Consider the following 23,895-nt stretch of genomic DNA (forward strand, 5'->3'; position numbering starts at 1 on the left):
CGGACCGCGGAGCGTGCGAACGACCCCATCGCTGCTTTCTCCTCCCCCAGATCACGCACCCCAGCTCCGGAAGATGGGGAACTGCCTCAAATCCCCCACCTCGGATGACATCTCCCTGCTTCACGAGTCTCAGTCTGACCGGGCTAGCTTTGGCGAGGGGACGGAGCCGGATCAGGAGCCGCCGCCGCCATATCAGGTAGGGGAGGGTGTGTGCTGGGGGGAGCAAGTAGAGGCAGCTCTGGTGGAGGTTGAGGGGGCTTCGGGGCCATCTCTGCCCCTGGCTTCGGCAAGGCCTGGCCTGGGCGGCATTGACCCCCTTAGGGCTGGATCTGAGGGCATTTGCTCTCTGATCTCAGAATAGGGTTGATTCTTCGCCTCCCCTCGGGCACCGTGTGGGGATGATACTCTCTGCCCTTGAGTTCTGGGATCAGAGTATGTGATCACATCCCCTTGGCCAGTGTCTGGTGGTTCGCTTGTGGAGTTTGGGAGTGACATTTTCCTGCCTTTATGTCTGAATCGTATGATTTCCTCATCGCACCGCCAACTGGATTATGGGTTCTGGATAGGTGGTTGCCAAGCACCCCCCCCCCCCGCCCCATTTATGTTTTCATGTGTGGTCATCCTCTTACCCCCTCCCTCGTCTTTTTGTTAATTGGATCTGGCAGGTCTTCATTTCTGCCTCTGCTTGGGAGACGGATCTCCAAGTGGTGATTTTAACCCTAGCGACATCGAGTTACTTGTTTATATATATATATTAATTTTAATCCCTCCTCCTTTTGCTCCACCCTTATGACACACCTTTTAAACGTGCTGACTTAAGAAAACTTGATTAGCTTCAACTTTGGAAACCTTTAAACCTAGCTTGGGAAATTCCTTCGGTTATACGTGTTCTCCCTTTGTATCAAAGACTCTCCTGAATATGTTTTACTGCTTTTTGTACAACAATCAGTAGTCCCAGATGTGTTGCAGAATTCGAGTGAAGACCTCTTAAACTCTAAATAGGTATATGGATGTCATAATCCACAATATATGTTTGAAAACCTTTCCTGTACTTTTTCCATTTTAGATAATACTGAATACAACCTTTTCCAGTGGGCTTCAGTAGTAGTAGTACTTAATTTTTTCCTGAAGAGTTTAGTTTTCTGACTGGACAGGCTCCTTTGTTGTTTCATGTGATGACATCATTATCTAGTATTTTCTTTTCTCATTCCTGTGTAAACCAATGTCTCATCACACCAGAAAAACCTGATCATATATGCTGGTTTTCTGAATAAAATTTTTCTGGGGCATTTCGTATATACCAGTAAGGTCCAGTCTTGATTGTGGTATACAGAAGCCTCCGTAACTTCTCTCTCTTACATTCTGTATTCCAGGCCTACCAAATACAACACGCTGTTCACACCTTTGTTTTGCTCCAGTTCCTGTCTGCTTGGAGCCCTTCCCCCAGGTCAGCCAGGTGGACATCTAATCCTCTTTGAGAACTCAGCTTTCATATTTGAAGTCCCAGCATTCCCTTTCCTCCCAGCCCGAATCCCTTGCGTCCCCACTGAAACCTCTACACTTCCATAAGCAATATCTATAACACTTTAGTGTTGTATCTTTGTTAGATGTGTGTCTCATCCTTGCATTCGCCTCCTTACAAGCTGCATGAAGGTAGAGAATCTGTGTTTCCGGTTTGCTGTTGTATCCCTCGCATCTGCCTCAGTAGGTACTCAGTAACCGGGAGATAGATTACATGTAAAAGCCCTTGAGAACAAGGACTCTGCCCTCGCTCAGTTTCTGGCACATAAGCACCTAAATGTTGAATTAATTAATGAAGTTGAATTTAGTATTTTCTGTATTTACACGACTATTTTTTCCAAAGTAAGTTGTCACAAGGGTAGTCTCTTAAAAATCAAAGCTGAATCTGGGTGTCTTTATAACTACCTTTGAGTGAAGCAAGCAAGCTATGTTTATCCTTCACTCTCTTTCCCCTCTGTATTTACTATACAACAAGAGTGCTTATTTCACTTTTTTTTTTTTTTTTTAAATGAGACGGAGTCTCGCTCTGTCGCCTTTGCTGGAGTGTAGTGGCATGATCTCACTGCTCACTGCAACCTCTGCCTGCCGGATTCTAGTGATTCTGCTGCTTCAGCCTCCTGAGTAGCTGGGATTACAGGCACGTGCCACCACGCCTAGCTAATTTTTGTACTTTTAGTAGAGACAGGGTTTCACCATGTTGGTCAGGCTGGTCTTGAACTCCTGACCTCAAGCAATTCACCCACCTTGGTCTCCCAAAGTGCTGGGATTATAGATGTGAGCCACCACATCTGGCCTGAAGTTTTTATTTTAAAATCTCTTATGCTCCCTACCCTTACCCCCTTCTTTTTTAAAAAAATAGAGACAGGGGCTCCTATGTTGCCTAGGCTGGTCTTGAACTCCTGGCCTCAAGCAATTCTCCTGCCTCCTATCCCCTTTCTTTCCAGGCAAATTGAGTATCTTTGACTTGTTCTCTTTCTCCTATCCTTATGATAATTGTACTATTAAAGGTACTAGAGTTTATGGAAAGTGTGTTTGCCTTTTCCAGAAGAACTAGGTGATGATGAGGGATGAGGGGTTTTTGGTGTCATGAAGGAACTTTTTTTGGAAATGTTATATTTTTGACAGTGGGAGTTTTTTATGGTTGCGCTTGCCTGAAGTGAATGACGCAGACTAATATACAAATTCAGTATCAATTGGAAGAAAATTACTTTAAAAGATGGAAGCATAAAAAGAAACTTTTGGAGGAAAAGTATTGTCCCCCACCCCCAAAGAAATAAGATCTGTTTTAGGAATGGTTATTTTAGATGATCTGAGAAACAGCAATCCAAAGTTATTTATTCATTTATTTGAGTTGGGAATCTCCCTCTGTCATCCAGGTTAGAGTGGATTGGTCACTTGGCAGCCTCAAACTCCTGGCTTCAGGTGATCCTCCTCCCTTAGCCTCCCAAAGACTGGAATTACAGGCATGAGCTACCTCACACAGCAGATTTATAGTACTTTCAGTTGATAAAAGTAACCTTTTCAACAAATTGTATGTAATTAACAGTGAATAGCTGATTGTAAAGGAACATGTTCTCTTGAGGTGAGAAGTTAAAAGATGTCATTGTTTGCTGCTTTATATGTACAATGTACATATAATGACAAGAGCCAGTTCCATTTATTTCCTATTAACATCTGACAAATTTGTTTTTATTTATTTTTGCCTAAAAGTAAACCCCTTGCACCATTATGATCCAAGTTTGTAGGAAGTGCATATTTCTTTCCATGGTTTCTTTTGTAGCCTCCTAACTGGTCTCCCTGCTTTCACTCTTGTACTTGCTAAGGCCTGTCCTCAACACAACAGCCATATTTTTTTAAAACTGAACTCTACAGTCTGCCCAACCCTCTGTGGATCCTTGTCTCATTCAAAGTAAAAATCAGATTCCTTATAGTATCCCATAAACCGCACATAATCTGTACCCCTTGTTTCCACACATGTCCCTTGACACCTACAGCTAACCCCTTTGTTGGCTTCCCTCCAGCTTCCCTGGCCTCATTGCTATTCTAGGACCTTTGTTCTCCTTATGTCTGGAGTACTCTTTCCCAGATTTCATGGCTGACTGACTCCCTCACCTCCTTCAAGTCTTTTCTCAAATGCCACCTTAAACCTTCTCTGACCACCCTATTTGAAAGTGCAACCTGCCCTAATACCCTGGAAGTACCTCTCACCCTATTCTGTTTTTCCCTCCCAATACCATTTGTTACTTTCTAACACAAGTTAGAAAGTTATGTTGTCTATCATCTGTCTTCTCCCACTAGATAGAAAAGAGAAAAGGGGATTTATTTATTTATTTATTTATTTTGAGGAGTCTGGCTCTGTTGCCCAGGCTGGAGTGCAGTGGTGTGATCTCAGCTTACTGCAAGCTCTGCCTCCCGGGTTCACGCCATTCTCCTACGTCAGCTTCCCGAGTAGCTGGGACTACAGGCGCCCGCCACCGCGCCCAGCTAATTTTTTGTATTTTTATAGAGACGGGGGTATCACCGTGTTAGCCAGGATGGTGTTGATCTCCTGACCTCGTGATCCATCTGCCTTTGCCTCCCAAAGTGCTGGGATTTCAGGCGTGAGCCACCGTGCCTGGCCGATTTTTTTTTTTAATTGGTGTTTCCTAAGTACTTATAACAGCGCCTGGCACATATTAGGCATTCAGTAATTTGGTAATGAATGAATAGATTTCTTTTAAATGAACTAATGTATTTGAGGCAGGTATACTTGAACTGCTTGTAAGAACTCTGCGTTTTCCTAGTGCCATTTTTGCTTCTATATTGTCGATCAGTTTTTTGTTGTTGTTTTTTGTTTTGTTTTTTTGTTTTGTGACTGGGCCTCCCTGTGTTACCCAGGCTGGTCTCTCTCTGTATATATATGTTTGGGTTTTTTTTGTTTTCTCTTTTTTGAGACCAAGTCTCGCCCTGTTGCCCAGCTAGAGTGCAGTGGTGCGATCTTGGCTCCGCCTCCTGGGTTCAAGTGATTCTCCTGCCTCAGTCTCTCAAGTAGTTGGGACTACAGGCATGCGCCACCAAGGCCAGCTAATTTTTGTACTTTTAGTAGAAATGGAGGTTTGCCATGTTGACCAGGCTGGTCTCCAACTCCTGACTTCAGGTGATCTGCCTGCCTTGGCCTCCCAAAGTACTGGGATTACAGGCATGAGCCCCTGCACCTGCCCTTTATGTTTTTTAAATTTAGAAAATAGAGACAGGGTCTCATTATGTTGCTAGTCTCAAACTCCTGGGCTCAAGGGATACTCATGCCTCAGCCTCTTGAGTAACTAGGGTTACAGGTGCGCTTCTACTCTACCTGGCTTAGGTTTTTTAAAAAAATTATTTCCTTTAGAGATGAAGTCTTGCTGTGTTGCCCAGGCTGGAGTGCAGGTGCGCAATTATAGTGCATTGCAGCCTCCACCTCCAGGTCTCGAAAGGATCCTGTGGCTTCAGTCTCCTGAGTAGCTGGGACTATAGGGGTAGATCAGTTTTAAGGAATCCAAAAAGTCAAATTCCAGTAATATTAAATACAGTAATTGGTTTAAACTAATGTATTTAGTAATTTAGGGGGTTTTGCCCTGTATATATATCACCACAAGATATTTATGTAATGGTAAAGTACTTGGGGGAGAAAAAGGAAGTACTTGAATCTCTATCCTTGAAGTATTGGATGGGAAGAGATTTAGGGTGTTTGTCGAATTAGAAAGTAGAAACAAATTTGTCGCACCCTCCACCCAACTCCTGTATTCGTAAATGTTTAAAAAGAATACAGAGGAAATCTGCCCAGCCAAGGCAGTCTTGGAATGACAGTGAGTGGGAGGATAAGTCAGGAAAGGCTGAAGAAGGGAGGTCCATGAGAGGGGGAGGCCAGGTAGGCAGCCCAGTCCTGAAAGACATATGTAAAACAGCTTGAGGTTCCCCTCTGTCACTGTGAGCTTTGTTATGTGCTCATTTGAGGGAGGCACTCTGTTAAAAGAGCATAATATTCATTGAACAACAAACCATGTTATACTTTCTAATCTGAATATGTAAAAAGAAGGGTAGATATCTCTCAATTTTGCAGTAATTATATAGTTTGAGATTCGCCAGTCTTTTTCCCCGACCTATACTTTTTGATTAATACATTTGAAATTTTAAAATCCTAAGTTTGTATAGCATTGAATGCAAGTGTAGCTCTGCTTTTAGCGTCAGATGGTCCTGTGTTCAAATTCTGACTCTGCCGCTTACATGTAAAATATGAAAAAGGAAAGGATTTGTCAGATTGTTTTGGGGAACTTTTTTGACAAATAAGAAAATATAACATTTTGGATATTTCAGATTGAACCTGCATAAAGCTTTCTTCAAGATACCTTTTTTTTTTTTTGGCCGGAGACAGTGGCTCATGCCTGTCATCCCAACACTTAGGTGGCCAAAGCAGGAGGATCATTTGATCCCAGGAATTCGAGAACAGTCTGGGCAACAAAGTGAGACCCCATCTCTATTAAAATACCAAACAAAAACAAAAACCCTCTTTTTTTGTTAAAAGGATTGGTTTATCCTGTAGAATGCACTAAAAATAACTCCCTTCCTTATAAAAAATCTAGAATGTAATGCTTATTTTTACATGCAAAGCTATCATGTTTTGTGGGGAATGGGCTTGTTTTTAGAGATGGAGCCTCACTTTGCCCAGGCTAGTTTCGAACCCCTGGGCTCAACTGATCCTCCCACCGTGCCTCCCAGTGTTGGGATTACGTATGTGAGTCACTGTGCCCTGCCTGTAATGGTATATCAATGCCTCATTTTCCTGAACTTACAAAATTAAATTTAGATAAAGGGTTGTTTTTTTCTTATTAGCATTTTCTTTACCATTTTGGTGGAAAAATCCCCAAATTTATTTCACATATCTTGGCCTTGTTATACAAATTATTCAGCTTTTAACAATTTACTTTTGTGAAGTTTTATCCATCCCCTTCTTGTTCAAGAAGTTCAGCCTTCTTATTGAGGGGCAGATCAACTAACTCCACCTTTGTTAATAAAGCCTTCACTGACCATTTTTTTCCTTTCACTGCTGATTCATCATGTACGGTTTTTTTTTTTGTGTTTGTAACATTTATCTGGAAATCATATATTGCCTTATTAGCTTTTGTTGCTTTAACAGTTGTTTTTCCACATCATGATTTCCTCAAGAATGAGAATGATACATTAAACTTGTAAGATATCTTAGTGGAGTAGAATGTTACCTTCCATATTGTAGACACCCAATGAATATTTGATGATAGACTAACTTAGAACTATGCCTTCTTCACCTTGTAAGGTCACCATCATAATTGAGGTCCTCATCAGTTCTTACAGCAACATAATTGATGTCCCCTCCTCATTCATTTCATTCCATGTTGCCAGATAAATTTCATCCCTGATCAGATTGCTTGCCTTGTAATCCTTAATGATTCTTTTTTTTTTTTGAAACACAGTCTCACTCTGTTGCCCAGGTTGGAGTACAGTGGTGTCACCTCAGCTCACTGCAACCTCCGCCTCCCAGGTCCAAGCAATTCTCCTGTCTCAGCCTCCCGAGTAGCTGGGATTACAGGCATGCGCCACCACACCCAGCTAATTTTTGTATTTTTAATAGAGATGGGGTTTCACCGTATTGGTCAGGCTTCTGTGCAACTCCTAACCTCAGGTAATCCACCCTCCTTGGCCTCCCAAAGTGCTGGGATTACAGGCGTGAGCCACCATGCCTGGCCCTTAATGATTCTTTACTATAACTAACCACTGAAGATATCTGACTTAGCATTCAAAGTCAGGATTTGGCTCTATGTATACTTTTTCAGCTCTTCATAGCCTTGTGCTTTCTTTTATACAACCTGTATACTCCAGTCATGCAGAACAGTTTGCTGTATTCCATATATGTCTTCTGCTTTCCTGTTTTTGCCCATTCTATACCCATTGCCCAGAATGTTCTTCCTTAATCCTTCCCAGTCTCATTTCTAATATTCAGGGCCCAGTTCAAATGCCAAGATTCCACGAATTCTGATTTCTCCTACATATACTTTTCTTAATCTGAACTCCTTTATTACTTTGTGCACCATTCTTAGGACATTTTTACCCTTTTTAATTTTAATTATTTGTGATAGTGTCACATCTACTCTTAAAATTCAAGTCTGGGCCGGGCGCGGTGGCTCAAGCCTGTAATCCCAGCACTTTGGGAGGCCGAGATGGGCGGATCATGAGGTCAAGAGATCGAGACCATTCTGGCTAACACATTGAAACCCCGTCTCTACTAAAAAAAAAAAAAAAAAAAACTAGCCGGGCGACGTGGCGGGCGCCTGTAGTCCTAGCTACTCCGGAGGCTGAGGTAGGAGAATGGTGTAGGCTTGGGAGGCAGAGCTTGCAGTGAGCTGAGATCCGGCCACTGCACTCCAGCCTGGGCGACAGAGCCAGACTGTCTCAAAAAAAAAAAAAAAAAAAAAAATTCAAGTCTGGTTCATTTTCGCATTGCTAGAACTACAGTTTTCACATAGCAGGCACTTACACTTTAGTGAATGTCATGATCAGCATTTTGCTGTAAGAGTGTGTGATTGTATGGTTGTTAGTGTCTATTAAACATTCCTGGAATCCTGTGCTTTAGTGTTTGGCCTATCACTTCTAATTTATAAAGTATGTTGAGCTTTGGGAAAGTTAATTTCATTATATATTTTTTGAATTTGGTTTTGTGTTCTATGAAGTTCAGCTTGCCTAGGTGACTTATAAATAAGTAACCAGTTATTTGTTATTTGTGTGACCGCATTGTTGTGGGTTTTTTCTTTGTTTCTGCCTGATCTCTCAATCTGAATGCACTTTAATAAAGGCTGATTTTTTTGGCTTTAAGATTGTATGCATCATTAGGAGTAAGACAGTCTGTGTTCAGAGTTTAATTCTAGAGCTAATTATAGGGTAACTTGAGAAGATGGGATGGTGAGTTACTTGGTACATAAGATCTGAGCACTTGATTTTCTTAAAATATTTTTTAGGTAATACTTAGTAGAAACCTTTGTTGCAGAATTTTGATCTTCAAAAGTTTTAATATAAATACTTAGGTAGATTGGATTCTTTTTCTTTCTTTGAGACAAAATCTTACTCTGTTGCCTAGGCTGAGTGTAGTGGCATGATCATGGCTCACTGCAGTCTCAACCTCACGGGCTCAAGCCATCCTCCCACATCAGCCTCCTGAGTAGCTGGGACTACAGGCGTGCACCACCTTGCCTGGCTAATTTTAATTTTTGTAGAGACAGGGAACAAGCAATCCTCCCACCTTAGTGTCCTAAGTAGCTGGGGTTACAGGTGCATACCACAATACCCAGCTATTTTTTGTAGTTTTAGTAGAGACAGGGTCTCACTATATTGCCCAGGCTGGTCACAAACTCCTGAGCTCGGCCTCCCAAAGTGCTAGGATTATAAGTATGAGCCACCATGCCCAGCCAACAGCCCTTTTTTTTTTTTTTTTTTTGGAGTTGGAGTCTTGCTCTATTGCCCAGGCTGGAGTACAGTGGTGCAGTCTCAGCCCACTGCAACTTCTGCCACCTGGGTTCAAGTGATTCTTCTGTCTCGGCCTCCTGAGTAGCTGGGATTACAGGCGCCTGCCATCATGCCTGGCTAATTTTTTTTATTTTTAGTAGAGATGGGGTTTCACCATGTTGGCCAGGCTGGTCTTGAACTCCTGACCTCGTGATCCACCCACCTAGGCCTCCTAGAGTGCTCAGATTACAGGCGTGAGCCACTGGGCCAGCCACCAACAGCCTATTTTCAATAACCTATATGAATGCAGACAGAAATATATCCCTAACTCTGTACCTGAAGTAAGGTAATACATAAAAGACATATTCGCAAATGCAAGAAAAGAAATGAAACACATCTCTAATTCTGATTGTATCTACAGTCAACCTCTTATCACTTCCCTCTTCATTTGCAGAATTTGCCTTGGCTGAGACACAGTCAAGAAAGAAGACAGGCGGCCAGGCACAGTGGCTCACGCCTGTAATCTCAGTACTTTGGGAGGCCAAGGTGGGTGGGTCACCTGAGGTTTGGAGTTTGAGACCAGCCTGACCAACGTAGAGAAACCCCGTCTCTACTAAAAATACAAAATTAACTGGGTGTGGTGGCACATGCCTGTAATCCCAGTTACTTGGGAGGCTGAGGCAGGAGAATCTCTTGAACCCAGAGGTGGAGGTTGCGTTGAGGCTAGGTTGCGCTATTGCACTCCAGCCTGGGCAACAAGAGTGAAACTCCATCTCAAAAAAAAAAAAAAGACAGACTGCGTGCGTGGCTCATACCTGTGCTACCAGCACTTTGGAAGGCCAAGTGGGGAGGATTGCTTGAGCCCAGGAGTTCGAAACCAGCCTGGGCAACATAGCGAGATCTTGTCTCTACAAAAAAAAAAATTAGTCAGGTGTGTTGGCACATGCCTGTAGTCCCAGCAACTCAGGAGGCTGAGGCAGAAGGAATGCTTGAGCTCAGGAGTTGGAAGGTACGTTGAGCTGTGATGAGCTGTGATGGCACCGTTGTACTCCAACCTGGGCAACTGAGTGAATGGGGGTGTGGGGAAGGCCAGGTGTGGTGGCTCACATCTGTAATCTCAGCGCTTTGGGAGGCTGAGGCAGGAGGATTGGTTGTGTCCAGGAATTTGAAACCAGCCTAGGCAACACAGTGAGACTCCCATTTCTACAAGAAAAAATTTAGTCTGTAAGTGGAGAGTTATTGTTTAGTGGGTAGAGTTTTCTGTTATATAAGATGAAAAGTTCTGAAGATGGATGGTGGTAATGGCTACATAACTTTATGAATATATGTAATACCACTGAACTATACAGTAAAAAATTGGAGCTGGGCATGGTGGCTTGTGCCTGTGGTCCCAGCTAACCAGGAAGCTGAGGCAGGAGGGTTACCTGAGTCCAGGAGTTCGAGGCTGCAGTGAGATATGATTGAGCCGCTGCATTCCAGCCTAGGCAGCAGAGTGAGACCTTATCTCTTAAAAATAAATAAATAAATAAATAATAGGCTGTGAAAAGCTGATTCCTTACCAGTAACTTTCAATACTGAATTAACAAATATTGGGTGGTATTTTTAACATGCTCAGAGTTCAGGCTTTTTTCACCTGTGATCTAAATGAAAGTGAGAGTGAGGTGGTGAGAGAAGTCTGGGTGGGAATGTGAGTGAAAGGCTGAGGAAAAGCTGGCTTAGATAGCCGCAGTGTTTAGTTGTTTTTTTTAGAGACGGGATTTCGCCTTGTTGCCCAGGCTGGAGTGCTGTGGCTCTTCACAGGTGTGATCATAGCACACTACAGCCTCAAACTCTTGAACTCAAGCCATCCTCCTGGTTCAGCCTCCCAAGTAGCTGGGACCACAGACTCATGCCACCACATCCAGTCAAAGTATGTGGGTTTTTTTTGTTTTCAGTTAGGTTCCTCAGGTTAAATGGAAGTATGTGTTTGTTTTGTTTTGTAGAGACAGTGGCTCATTGTGTTGGCCAGGCCGGTCTTGAACTCCTGGCCCCAAGCGGTCCTCCCGCCTCACCCTCCCAGAGTGCTGGAATAACAGGCATGAGCCACTAGGCCTGGCCAAAGTTGAAAAGTAAAGTGATAAAGGAGAAGTAAATATATTTTATCCTTTGGGAGAATTTGCTTGACCTATTGATTTTTATATTTAAATTGACCTATTGCTTTTTATATTCAAATTGGCCTTTTGAACTCTTAGTTGAGTTCCTTGTTTTGACAATGGATACTTAAAATTTCATATGAATGCGTGTGTCCCTGTCTGTTAATTAAATTGCCAGCCTAGAGTGTACTCCCAGGGGCCAAACGAGTAATTATCTTGTTACTTAATCTAGAAAACATACTGCAAGGTAACTAAAGGATATGAAAGTGTAGGAATAAAGAAAGCAATCCTCCAAATATATTTGCTTCTAAAATTCTTAAAATTTTCTGAACACTCATAAAGTTGAATGACTTTAAGAAGAGGGAGACTTTATAACTGACCCAGTTAGTTAAAGTTACATGTAATTTTGTATAACAGTTTAAACCTTCCTTTTGTGGAAGAAAAATAAGCAGTTTACCATAACTGAGTAGCGAGGCCTTAAGGGTAAGAAATAGTATGCTTGATACCTAGTTTCCTTTTTTTTTTTTTTTTTTTGAGACGAAGTTTCGCTCTTGTTGCCCAGGTTGGAGTGCAGTGTCTCGAGAAAATACATTTACAGTGCTATACTGTGTTTTCTTTTTCTGTTTCTTTTCTCTTTTTTTTTGCTTTGAGATGGAATCTTGCTCTGTCACCCTGGCTGGAGTGCAGTGGCACCATCTTGGCTCACTGCAACCTCCACCTCCTGGGTTCAAGTGATTCTCCTGCCTCAGCCTCCCAGGTAGCTGGGGTTAGAGGCATGTGCCACCATGCCTGGCTAATTTTGTATTTTTAGTAGAGACAGGGTTTCTCCATGTCAGGCTGGTCTCGAACTCCCAACCTCAGGTGATCCGCTCACCTCGGCCTCCCAAAGTGTTGGGATTACTGGCTTGAGCCACCGCGCCCGGCCTCTAGTTTCCTCTATCAGTTAGCAAGTATGTTATAAGCTCCACAGGGAAAGGAGAAATGATGAGTCTCTTACCCCTAGGAGCCTACAGTTAAGGGACAAGACATGAAGCAGTTATGAGGTCAGCATGAAATAGCATGTAATCAAGTATTAGGTTGTTTGGTATATAGTTTTGAAGTCGTGTGATCAGTTTGTGATAGGGCAGTGAATCACAAATGTACTTTTTAGCTTCTGAATCCTTGGGATAATCTTACTTGGAACTTGAGTATAAAAAATGAATAAAAACAACAGAACTGCCCTGATTAAATTGAGTGGTGGAGCTTGGAGCCAAAAAGATAGCCTTCTGTATTCACAGGTTCCACGTCCTCTGATCCATCCAATCACAGAAATATTTGGGAAAGAAAACAATAAAAAATAATACAAGAGATAATACAAATAAAAAATATAGTGTCACTATTATGTAGCATTGTATTAGGTATTATAAGTAATCTAGTGATGATTTAAAGTATATGGGAGGGTATACAGGTTATATGCAAATATGCTATTTTATAAGGGACTTGGGCACCTGAGGATTTTCGTGTTCAAGGATTTTGGAGTCAGTCGGGTGGAACTAATCATTAGATGGTAGACATGAATTTGGAGGTCATTGAATTGTGTAATTTTGTACAGTAAAAGTATGTGTGTGTAAATTTTAATTAAAATAATATACAGAAACTAGTGTATCTTTAACAGAATATCTTAAGTTTCTTTTGATTGACTGATTGATTGCTCGATTGGTTGAGATAGGGCTCTCGCTGTGTTGCCCAGGATGAAAATGGGCTCAAGTGATCTTCCTGTCTCAGCCTCCCAAAGCTCTGGGATTACAGGTGTGAGCCACTGCACACAGCAGGTTTCTTAGTTACATAGCCTGGTGCACTTGCAAAATACAGCCACAACTATAATATAGTCTATTTCCAAGCCCCCAAAAGGCTCCCTCCTGCCCCCTCCAACAGTTTTTTTCCAAAGGTAATTGTTGGTTGTTATAACCTCCTATCACCCATATTTGTTTTGTGTGGTCCTGAATTTCAAACTGAATAACATTCTAGCATTGTTTGTGAAATTTGTGTTCTTACATAATGGCAGTAGTTCACATTCTTTTTCATTGCTATGCAGTATTCAAAATTGTGTAAATATACCACATTTTATTTATTCATTCTATTGTGTGTATTCGGGTAGTATCAATTTTTGGCCATATAAAGAAAGATGCTGTGAATGTTATACCTGAGCACCTATTTTGAGTATATATCCAGGGATAGAGTTACTGGATAATGGAGCCATGTGTATAGTTTTTCCTGCAGCATTTTATTACAGAAATTTTAATAAGAGTTTACAGAATTGTTTGAATACCCATATTCATTCCTACCACCTAGATTCTGCAGTAAACATTTTGCTGTATTTGCTTTCACACGTGCCTATTTATCATTTTCCTGTCAATCTTATCAGGTTGATGTGTTTCAAAAAAAGTTTCCAAATAGTTTTCCAAGTGGTTGCCCTAATTTTCTGCTTGTACTGACAGTATAAGAGTTTCATTTGTGCCACATCTTCACCAGAACCTGATGTTGTCAATCTTTATCTTTGAAACTTTTTTCAGCTTTGAAGTATAATTGATATAATTATATATACTTATGATGTACAACATGGTGTTTTAATATATGTATACATCGTGAAATGATTACCACAGACAAGCTAATTTACAGATCCTTCACCTCACAGTTATGATTTGTTATTGTGAGGATATTTAAGATGTATTTTCATAACAGTTTTCAAGTATACACAATACATTGTGCTAAGCTGTAGTCACTATGTTATACAACAGATCTGCAGAATTGTAGATCTGTTTTATTTTAGACATTTTAATAGGTGTGTAGAAGTATAGAAATGCAGTTGACCCTTGAACAACATAGAGTTGAACAGCAGGGGTCCACTTACAGTGCTAATTTGTTTAGACAAGTATGTTGGAATTTTTGTTTGAGATTTGTGACAATTTGAATCAACTTAGGTGATTCTCATTTTTTGAAATATCAAAAAATTAAGGTGTGTCACAATGGATGCATAAAATATGTAGATACTAGTCCGTTTTATCATTTACTACCATAAAACATTCACATCTATTATAAAAAATTAAAATTTGGGCTGGGCATGGTGGCTAATACCTGTCATTCCACACCTTTGGGAGGTCGAGGCAGGAGGATCACTTGAACTCACTGAGGCAGCCTGGGCAGCATAGCAAGACCTCATCTTTACAAAAAATCAAAAGAATTAGCTGGAGCCAGGTGAGGTGGCTCATGCCTGTAATCTCAGCACTTTGGGAGGTCTAGGTGGGGGGATCACTTGAGATCAGGAGTTCGAGATGAGCCTGGCCAATATGGCGAAACCCTGACTCTACTAAAAATACAAAAATTAGCTGGGTGTGGTAGCACGTGCCTGTAATCCCAGCTACTCAGGAGGCTGAGGCAAGAGAATTGCTTGAATCCAGGAGACAGAGGTTGCAGTGAGCCAAGATTGTTCCACTGCACTCCAGCCAGGGTGACAGAGCAAGACTCCATCTCAAAGCAAAAAAAAGAAACAGAAAAAGAAAATACAGTATAGCTCTGTAAATGTATTTCCTCTTATGATTTTCCTAATATTCTTTTCTCTGGCTTAATTCATAAGAATGCAATATGTTATACATGTAACATACGAAATATGGGTTAATCAGGTTTGTGTTATCTGTAAGGCTTCTTTGGTCAAAAGTAGCTTATTAGTAGTTAAGTTTTTGGGAAGTCAACATTTAGGCCAGGCGTGGGGCATATACCTGTAATCCCAGGTATATGTCTTGGGAAGCCAAGACAGCAGATCATTTGAGCTCAGGAATTCAAGACTAGCCTGGGCAACACAGCAAAACCCCGTTTCTACAAAAAATACAAAAGTTAGCCGTATGTGGTGGCAGTCGCCTGTAGTCCCAGCTACTTGAGAGGCTGAAGCAGGAAAATTGCTTGAACCTGGGAGGCGGAGGTTGCAGTGAGCCAAGATTGCGTCATTGCACTCCAGTCTGGGTAATGGGAGTGAAACCCTGTCTCAAAAAAAAAAAAAATTATATGAAGGTTTGCGATTGCACTGGGGGTCGGGACCCCTAACCCCCATCTTTAAGGGTCAACTGTATTTCATTGTGGTTTTAATTTGCATTTTCCCAATGAGTACTAGAGTTAAGAATGTTTTCAAGTGCTTGTTGGCCTTTTGGGTATTGTCTTTTGTGAAGTTTTTTGTCCAGTTTTTATGTGTGTGTGTGTGTGTGTGTGTGTGTGTGTGTGTGTTTGAGACAGGGTTTCAAAAAAACTAATATTTTTGTATTTTTAGTAGAGATGGGGTTTCAGCATGCCGGCCAGGCTGGTCTCAAACTCCTGACCTCGTGATCCGCCCGCCTCTGCCTCCCAATGTTCTGGGTTTACAGATGCAAACCACCATGCCCGACCTTGTCCAGTTTTTAATTGGGTTGCCTGTCTGTTAAAAACTTGATTTGTAGGAGTTTAAAGTATATTATATATTACTAATAAAAAAGAATGGTAGTTGTTCTCTGCATAATATTTAGAAAATAAGGTCGGGCACGGTGGTTCAAGCCTGTAATCTCAGTGCTTTGGGATGCCAAGGTGAGAGGATCCCTTAAGGCAAGGAGGTTGAGACCAGCCTGGGCAGCATACCGAGACCCCATCTCTACAAATAATATTAAAAAATCAAGTGTGGCGGCATGCACCTGTAGTCCCAGCTACTTGGAATGTTGAGGCAGGAGGATCACTTGAGCCCAGGAGCTCAAGGTTACAGTGAGATATGATCACACCATTACACTGCAGCCTGGGCAACAGCAAGATCTTGTCTCTTAAAAAAAAAAAAGGAAATAAAGAATAGAAGGAAAGTAGAGATTGTGTTAGATCCTAGAATGCAAAGGTAAATACAATGATCTCCATGTTCTCTGTACCTGCATTCTAGAGGGGAATGTAGATAAATGGATATAAAATACACTGCCATAAATTTTAGGAAGAATGTTTAGGGTGCTATAATTTGCTCAACACTTCATTTTTTGCTTTCTTGATATTTTAAATAATACTATGAATGTTTAATCAATAAAATACTTCTTGTTTTAGAATATTTTATTAGTATAAATTTTTTTAGAACTTGCTGGATCTGGCCAGGCACCATGACTCATGCCTGTATTCCTAGCACTTTGGGATGTGGAGGCGGGAGGATTGCTTGAGCCTAGGAATTGGAGACTAGCCTGGACAACATAGTGAGGTCCCATTTCTGAAAAAAAAAGGGAAGGAATTGCTAAATCAAAGGATGTGAGGATTTGAAAGCTCTACACAATAAAACAATCAGATCATCCTAAATAATTTATTGAAACCATGAAAAGTATGTTCCACAACAAAGCATACCTCTTTGGTGACCAAAATGTGGCATTGATGGATATTGGGGGTTCTGCCTAAAACTTTAACCCCCTTTGTGTTGGCACATTCATGAGATAATTCTGTTGACTAAGTTATGGTTGTTGTTGGTTTTTTTAATCAAAGAATAAAACATGGTCTCCTTGATTAGAGTTAGATATCCCTTGCTAGCTCCTTGGATGAATTCCTTTTTCTTTTTCTGTTTTTGAGATGGAGTCTTGCTCTGTTGCCCAGGCCTGTAGTACGTTGGCACAATCTCTGCTTACTGCAGCCTCTGCCTCCTGGATTCAAGCAGTTCTCCTGCCTCAGCCTCCTGAGTAGCTGGAACTGCAGGTGCATGCCACCACACTCAGCTAATTTTTTTGTATTTTTAATTGTAATTTTTATTTATTTTTTTTTTTTTTTGAGATGGAGTCTTGCTCTGTCACCCAGGTTGGAGTGCAGTGGCAGGATCTCGGCTCACGGCAAGCTCCATCCCCTGGGTTCAAGCGATTCTCCTGTCTTAGCCGCCTCCCAAGTAGCTAGGATTACAGGTGCATGCTACCACTCCCGGCTAATTTTTGTATTTTTAGTAGAGAGGGGATTTCATTATGTTGGCCAGGCAGGTCTCAAACTCCCAAACTCAAGTGATCCGCCCACTTCGTCCTCCCAAAGTGCTGGGATTACAGGTATGAGCCACTGCACCTGGCCATTTTTCTGTATTTTTGTAAAGGCAGGGTTTCACCACGTTGGCCAGGCTGGTCTGAAACTCCTGACTTCAGATTTCCCAGGCCCCTCAAAGTGCTGGGATTACAGGCATGAGCCACCACACCCAGCCTAGTTCCTTTTTCAAATGAATAGTACGTAAGTATATGTTGGCTCTTACTAACTTTACTCTGGGAGAAAAAAACATAGCTCCAATTTTCTTTTCATTGTATAGGCTCTTTCTTGAATAGAATACTTGCATAGAATAACAATAGCTTATACATTGGTGAGGGGAGTGTTTACATTGCCTCCAACATACTGTTTAATGCATAACATACATTATTTTATTTAATTATCACATAGTATCTGTAAAGAGGAACTATATTATTTTTAATACTATTTATATGCTATGTAATATGTATATATGATATATGTTTCTACTATTTATATATCATGTATAATATGTACATTATAGCTGACATAGAGACCAAGCAGTTTGTACTCTGGATAAATTTGTTACATTTAATTTTTAATTTTTCTTTTTAATGACAGGGTCTCACACTGTTACCCATGCTTGAGTGCAGTGGCACAATCATAGCTCATTGCAGCCTCAAACCCTGGGCTCAAGCAATCCACCTGCCTCAGCCTCCTGAGTAGCTGGGACTAGAGGTGCACACCACCACACCTGGCTAATTTTTGTCTTTTTGGTAGAGACAAGGTCTCGCTCTGTTTCCCAGGCTGACTTTGAATTCCTGGGCTTAAGCAATTCTACCTTGGCTTCCCAAAGTGTTGGGATTACAGGCGTGGGCGACTGCACCCAGCTGTGTTTCACTTTCTTGCTGGTGTTCTTTGAAGCACAAAAGTGATTAATCCTGATAAAAGCCAATCGTCTATTTTTTTTCTTTGGGGAGCTTTTGGTATTTTCAAGGAGGAGGTCAAACTTCATTCTTTTGCATGTGACTAGCCTGATGTTCCAGCACCATTTGTTGAACATAGTTTTCTTTTCTCATTGAATTATCTTGGTATTCTTGCCAAAGATCCATTGTCTATAAATGTGAGAGTACATTTCTGGACTCTTCTGTTCCGTTGGTCTATATGTCTGTCCTTAGGCTAGTACTGTATTGTAGCTTTGTAAGTAAGGTTTGAAATCAGAAAGTGTGAGTCTTTTGTTTTGTTTTCCCTTTTCAAGATGGTTATGGCTATTCTTAGTCCCTTGTATTTCCATGTGAAATTTAGAATCAACTGTCAATTTCTGCAAATGAACCAGCTAGAATTTTGATAGAGCTACATTTTTTTTTTTAATGAACCTACATTGAAATATTCAATGATTGCCCAAACATTATCACCCGAAACCCATTGTTTACCTTAGAGTTCATTCTTGGTGTTGTACATGGATTTGCCATGTATAGTGACATGCATCCACCATTATAGTATCACACATATAGTTTTACTGCTCTAAAAATTCTCTGTGTTCCATCTGTTCATCCCTCCCCTCAACTCCTGACAACCACTGATGGTTTTATTGTCTCCATAGTTTTGCCATTTGCAGAATGTTGTATATTTGGAATCATACAGTATGTAGCCTTTTCAGATTGGCTTCTTTCATGTAGTAATATGTATTTAAAGTTCCTCCATGTTTTTCATGGCTTGGTAGCTCATTTATTTTTTAGTGCTGAATAATACTCCATTTGCATTGATATACTGTAGTTTTTACCTTCCGAAGGACACCATAGTTGCTTCCGCATTTTGATAGTCATGAATAAAGCTCCTGTAAACATTTGTTTCTGGGTTTTGGTTGGATGTAATTTTTCAGCTCCTTTGGGTAAATACCAAAGGGTGCAATTGCTGGATCAAATGGTAATAGTATGTTTAGTTGTGTGAGAATTATCAAACTGTCATCCAAAGCCTACCATTTTTTTTGTTGTGTTGTTGTTGTTACTGTTTTTTGAGACGGAGTCTAGCTGTCACCCAGGTTGGAATGCAGTGTGGCATGCTCTCAGCTCACCACAACCTCCACCTCCCTTGTTCAAGCGATTCTCGTGCCTTAGCCTCCGGAGTAGCTTGGATTACAGGCATGTGCCACCATGCCCAGCTAATTTTTGCATTTTTGGTAGAGACGGGGTTTTACCATTTTGGCCAGGCTGGTTTCAAACTCCTGACCTCAGGTAATCCTCCCGCCTTGGCTTTCCAAAGCTGGGGTTACTGACGTGAGCCACCGCACATGGTCGCAAAGCATACCATTTTGCATTCCCGCCAGCAGTAAATGAGAGTTTCTGTTACCACACATCCTTGCCAGGACTTAATGTCAGTGTTTTGGATTTTCACCATTCTGATAGGTATATAGTTGTATTTTTTTGTTTTAATTTGCAGTTCTCAGTGCTTCTCAGTACCTCCCACATACCTTAACTGGGACAGGGTGGCTGGAGGGGCTGGAGTTGGTTAGTTCCCTTTCCCCAGGTAGGTTAAGCTCTGGTAAAAGTTTCTCCCAGAACTTTATATTACATTAAAAGTTTCGCTTGAGGATAAGGTTTATTAGGAGCAGAATGCTCTGGCATATTTAAAATGGCTTATTTTCCCCTCCGCGTCCTGGAAGCACTCATGTGAGGACCTGATAGAGGTTTTGGAGATAAAATTCACAAAAGTGTGGGGGCCCCATATGATTGGGTCCACTTGGAGTTTTTATTTTAATTTTCTTTATTTTTTATTTACCTTTTTTGTTTTGGAGATAGTCTCGCTCTGCGGCCCAGGATGGAATACAGTGGCACGATCTCAGCTCACTGCAACCTCTCCCCCCTCTGATTCAAGCCATTCTTGGGCATCAGCCTCTCTCGAGCAGTTGGGATTACAGGTGTACACCACCATGCCCGACTAATTTTTGTGTTTTTTGTAGGATGGGGTTTTGCCATATTGCCCAGGCTGGTCTCAAGATCCTAGCCTCAAGTGATCCGCCTGCCTTAGCCTCCTAAAGTGCTGGGATTACAGGTGTGAGCTACTGTGCCCAGCCTTAACTTTTTAATAATAGTCATTCTGACTGGTGAGATGGTATCTCATTGTAGTTTTGATTTGCGTTTCTTTTCTTTTCTTTTCTTTTTTTGAAACAAAGTCTCTGTCGCTCAGGCTGGAGTATAGTGGTGCAATCTTGGCTCACTGCAACCTCCGCCTCCCGGAGTCAAGCAGTTGTCCTGCCTCGGCCTCCCAGAATGCTGGGATTACGGGTGTGAGCCACTGCACCCAGCCGATTTGCATTTCTTTAGTGATCAGTGATAATCAGAATGGCACGCAATTTACAACATCAGTTGTTTCTGGAATTTTCCATAATTTTCAGACCATGGTTGACAGTTAACTGAAACCTTGCAATAAGTGGGGACTACTAGAGATCCTCTTCATTTTAAAGATGAAGAAATAGGTTGGGCAGTACAGCAGGGCAACTGGGAGAAATGCGTTTAGACAATACGGATAACTGCACAGTGAGGCAGAAAATAATACACTAGATTTTTTCAAAGGCAGTCACAGGAGCCTCTAGGAGTTCATTTCCAGTAGAGTCCAGAAGAGGAATGGGATATTGGAATTAAGTAGGTTGTACAGTGATACTTGAAGTAATGAGACTTCTTTAAAATGAAATGGGTCTTCTAAAAATGTTTCATAAATCCTAACGGTAGGCACAACATATGGCACATAAATTATCAGAAATACCCATATGTATTGGAAGTAAACAGCCCTGCCTCAGCAAAGTGTTCCCATGTCTTCTTTTCTATTCTCAGTTGGTGATTTCCTTTCTTTTGCCATTCTCCCTGATAGACAATCTGTGCTTTCTGTCTAACCTTTCTCTCTTGAATTTATAGTGTAGTTATTACTAAGGCACCAATTCCTATCAATTAAGGCTCATTTCAGTGTAATGTGGATGTGTTTTATTTAGTATTATGTCCACTAGGCCTTTGTATATTTACAAATATACAAAATACAAAGTATACAAAAATATACAAAATATACTTTGTATATTTACAAATATCCCCACCCCATTTTCGTGTGACAACTGGATGCCTTGTTTAAAAAACTACTAGAAAAAGGACATGTATCCCATCCTTTATGGCTTTCTTATAACACCAGAAACTATCCAGTCTTGTTTTGTCCTGTGTACTCTAAGATCCTAAGCCAGTGGTTCTCAACCAGGATGAATTTGCTCTCCAGGAAACATTTGGCAAAGTCTAGAGACATTTTTGGTTGTCACAACGTGGCAGGGAAGAGGGTGCTGCTGGCATCTAGTGGATGGAGAGAACTGCCAAACACCCTGTGATGTACAGTACAGCCCCCTACAACCAAGAATTGTCTTACTAAAATGTCAGTATTGCCCAGGTTGAGAAACCCTTCACTAAGCAAACCCCTTTTCCTCTCTAACCTCAGTTAGGTCCTTAATTGAGTTTATTTCTTCAACTGAAAGGTGGAGGTTATTTTACTTTTTCAAATGGTTGCAAAGATATCAAAAAGATATCTCTAAGTAAGAAATACCTTTTCCTGTTCTTTTCTGAAGCACTTCAGTGAATTAAAGATTGGTGAGGAGTGTAGGTCAAAGTTTAAGTCAATCAGTAATTAAATATTTTCTGTTGTCAAAGACTTAATAAGTTCATGATCAAATAGCATATGTAGGAGAAGACGTTAGAAGGATTTCAGAAACACTTAAGCTTATCCCATTCTCCTTGTGCTTTTAATTTTATGTAGCAATTCAAGGCCATCAATAGTTGTAGTCTTAAAAGCCCCTAAAAGCAGAAATGATATTACTGTCAAGAACTAGTAAACCATACTTGAAAGATTTGCGGTTTGTTTAGATTTTATGATGTACCCCCGTTTGCAAGGTGGTGTTAGGTGCCATGAATTAGGAGTTTGTAAGTTTAGTTAATTGGCTGAGGCCTGTTGTTGATGTGTTAATTTTTTTGTGAATTAGTTTTTAGCATATAGATCCTGCACAAGATAAATTTATACCTTTAAACATTTTAATTTTTGGTATTATAAATGGTGTTTTAACTTTTTATTTTGGCTTCTAGTTCATTGCTGGTATTTACAAATACAATTGATTTATGTGTGTTATTTTAATCTGCAACCTTGCTGAATTCATTTTAGGAGATTTTGGTTAGAGTTCTTGGTATTTTCTAAATAGGCTTATATCTGGTTGTCTCTCTTTAAAAATTTTTAGAGTGTGTTTTTGTAAAGTGTTAATATTCAATTTTGGGTGTTTTCATTCTGAGGCTGATTCTCAACCTGGCCCTCTTGTAAACTTTCACAGCGTCTCCCTTTTCATCTTCACTCCCTTCCCCAGAAATCACTGAAATGACTTCTGAGCACATTGTCATTTTATCTTACTGATTCAAAATTATTATTAAGTAAGTTTATTCTACCCTGGAGGTAACAGAATAGTGCATCCAGAATCTTGAATTATGTAGGACAATTTGTGTTAGTGGGTGAAATCTGTTATGCTTTTGCATTCCTGCACCTACTTTTTATTGATTTTTTTTTTTTTTTTTTTTTTCTCATCGTCAGTTCTTCATCTGCTGTTAGTGTGCCTGCCCTTGAAGTACCTCTTCCTACTTCTAATAATTCGGCATGTTGGAAAACCGGATGCCCAAGCTCATCACAGTATTTTCTAGCAACTCCCAATAGATCCCAGAGGCAGTGGCAGTTGAGTAAAGTCGCATTTTCACTTGTGAATAAACTATTCTGGGGTTTAGATACATAGGTACCTTATTTCTTTTTATGTTAAAATTTTTTTTAAAGTTTGGAACAAATTTGCTTAATGCAGTCAGTTTTAGCGGGAAATTCATATGCACATGAGAATTGAAAGAAGGAACCTTTAATGTTGATGTAAGCTTATCAGTGTTTCCTTTTTCACATATACCTCACCACCTCCTCTGTGTTTAATTATCTGGACTTTTTTCTCATCCCTAGATTTTGTTTCTCAAAAATACTTCTCCCTTAAGACATGATTTAATGAACTCTTTGTAAGATCTAAGTTCTTAATCTCAAAGTAATCTTGAGATTGAGGAGTACTAAAATTGAGGTCCACAGACCCTTTAAGGTCAGGGATAGAACCGCTTTCAATGTGATTGATTTCCTTAGTAATCTTATGTGTTTTATCCAAAAATGTTATCTCAAATAGCTCTCATTGGACTGCATAAGGTTTCCATGGGAAAAAAAAAAAAAAAAAGTTTTAAGAATCATGAGAGGCAATCCCAGAGTGAGCTCCTATCATTGCTGCCAGAAACCACAAAGCGTTTTGAGAGTTCTGAACTCTGAGCCACAGAGTTCTGATAGGTATGTGGTATTGTAATTCAGTTGAATTTTGCTGTTGCAACATTTAGGTAAATTGTCAGACATCATTAAGATTTGCAGCACGAAATGGGCCCATATATATATGGGAGTGTTACTCTGTTGCCTGGGATGGAGTGCAGTGGCACGATCTCAGCTCACTGCAAACTCCACCTCCTGGGTTCAAGCGATTCTCCTCCCTCAGCCTCCCACCATGCCCTGTCTGTGATAAGATTTTTTTTTTTTTTTTTTTGAGATAGAGTCTTGCTCTGTTGCCCAGGCTGGAGTGCAGTGGCACGATTTCGGCTTACTGCAAGCTCTGCTTCCTGGGTTCACGCCATTCTCCCCCTTCCATGCTGCTGCATTTTTCCACAGTGCATATTTTAATTTTAAATTA

The 23,895-nt window shown here is 40.7% G+C and overlaps 1 protein-coding gene across 1 annotated transcript in view; it reads left to right on the plus strand.

Annotated features, from left to right (window-relative positions):
* Positions 1–6: 6 nt before the first annotated feature.
* RNF11 (ring finger protein 11) overlaps positions 7–23,895 on the plus strand; it is a 35,748-nt gene continuing 11,859 nt past the window's right edge. Inside the window, exon 1 of the mRNA XM_011973728.1 lies at positions 7–196. Coding sequence (XP_011829118.1) covers positions 74–196 — 123 coding nt within the window. The 5' untranslated portion in view covers positions 7–73. The remainder of the gene's footprint in view (positions 197–23,895) is intronic.

This window comes from Mandrillus leucophaeus, unplaced genomic scaffold (genome assembly GCF_000951045.1).
Source record: "Mandrillus leucophaeus isolate KB7577 unplaced genomic scaffold, Mleu.le_1.0 Scaffold14, whole genome shotgun sequence".
Taxonomy (NCBI): domain Eukaryota; kingdom Metazoa; phylum Chordata; class Mammalia; order Primates; family Cercopithecidae; genus Mandrillus; species Mandrillus leucophaeus.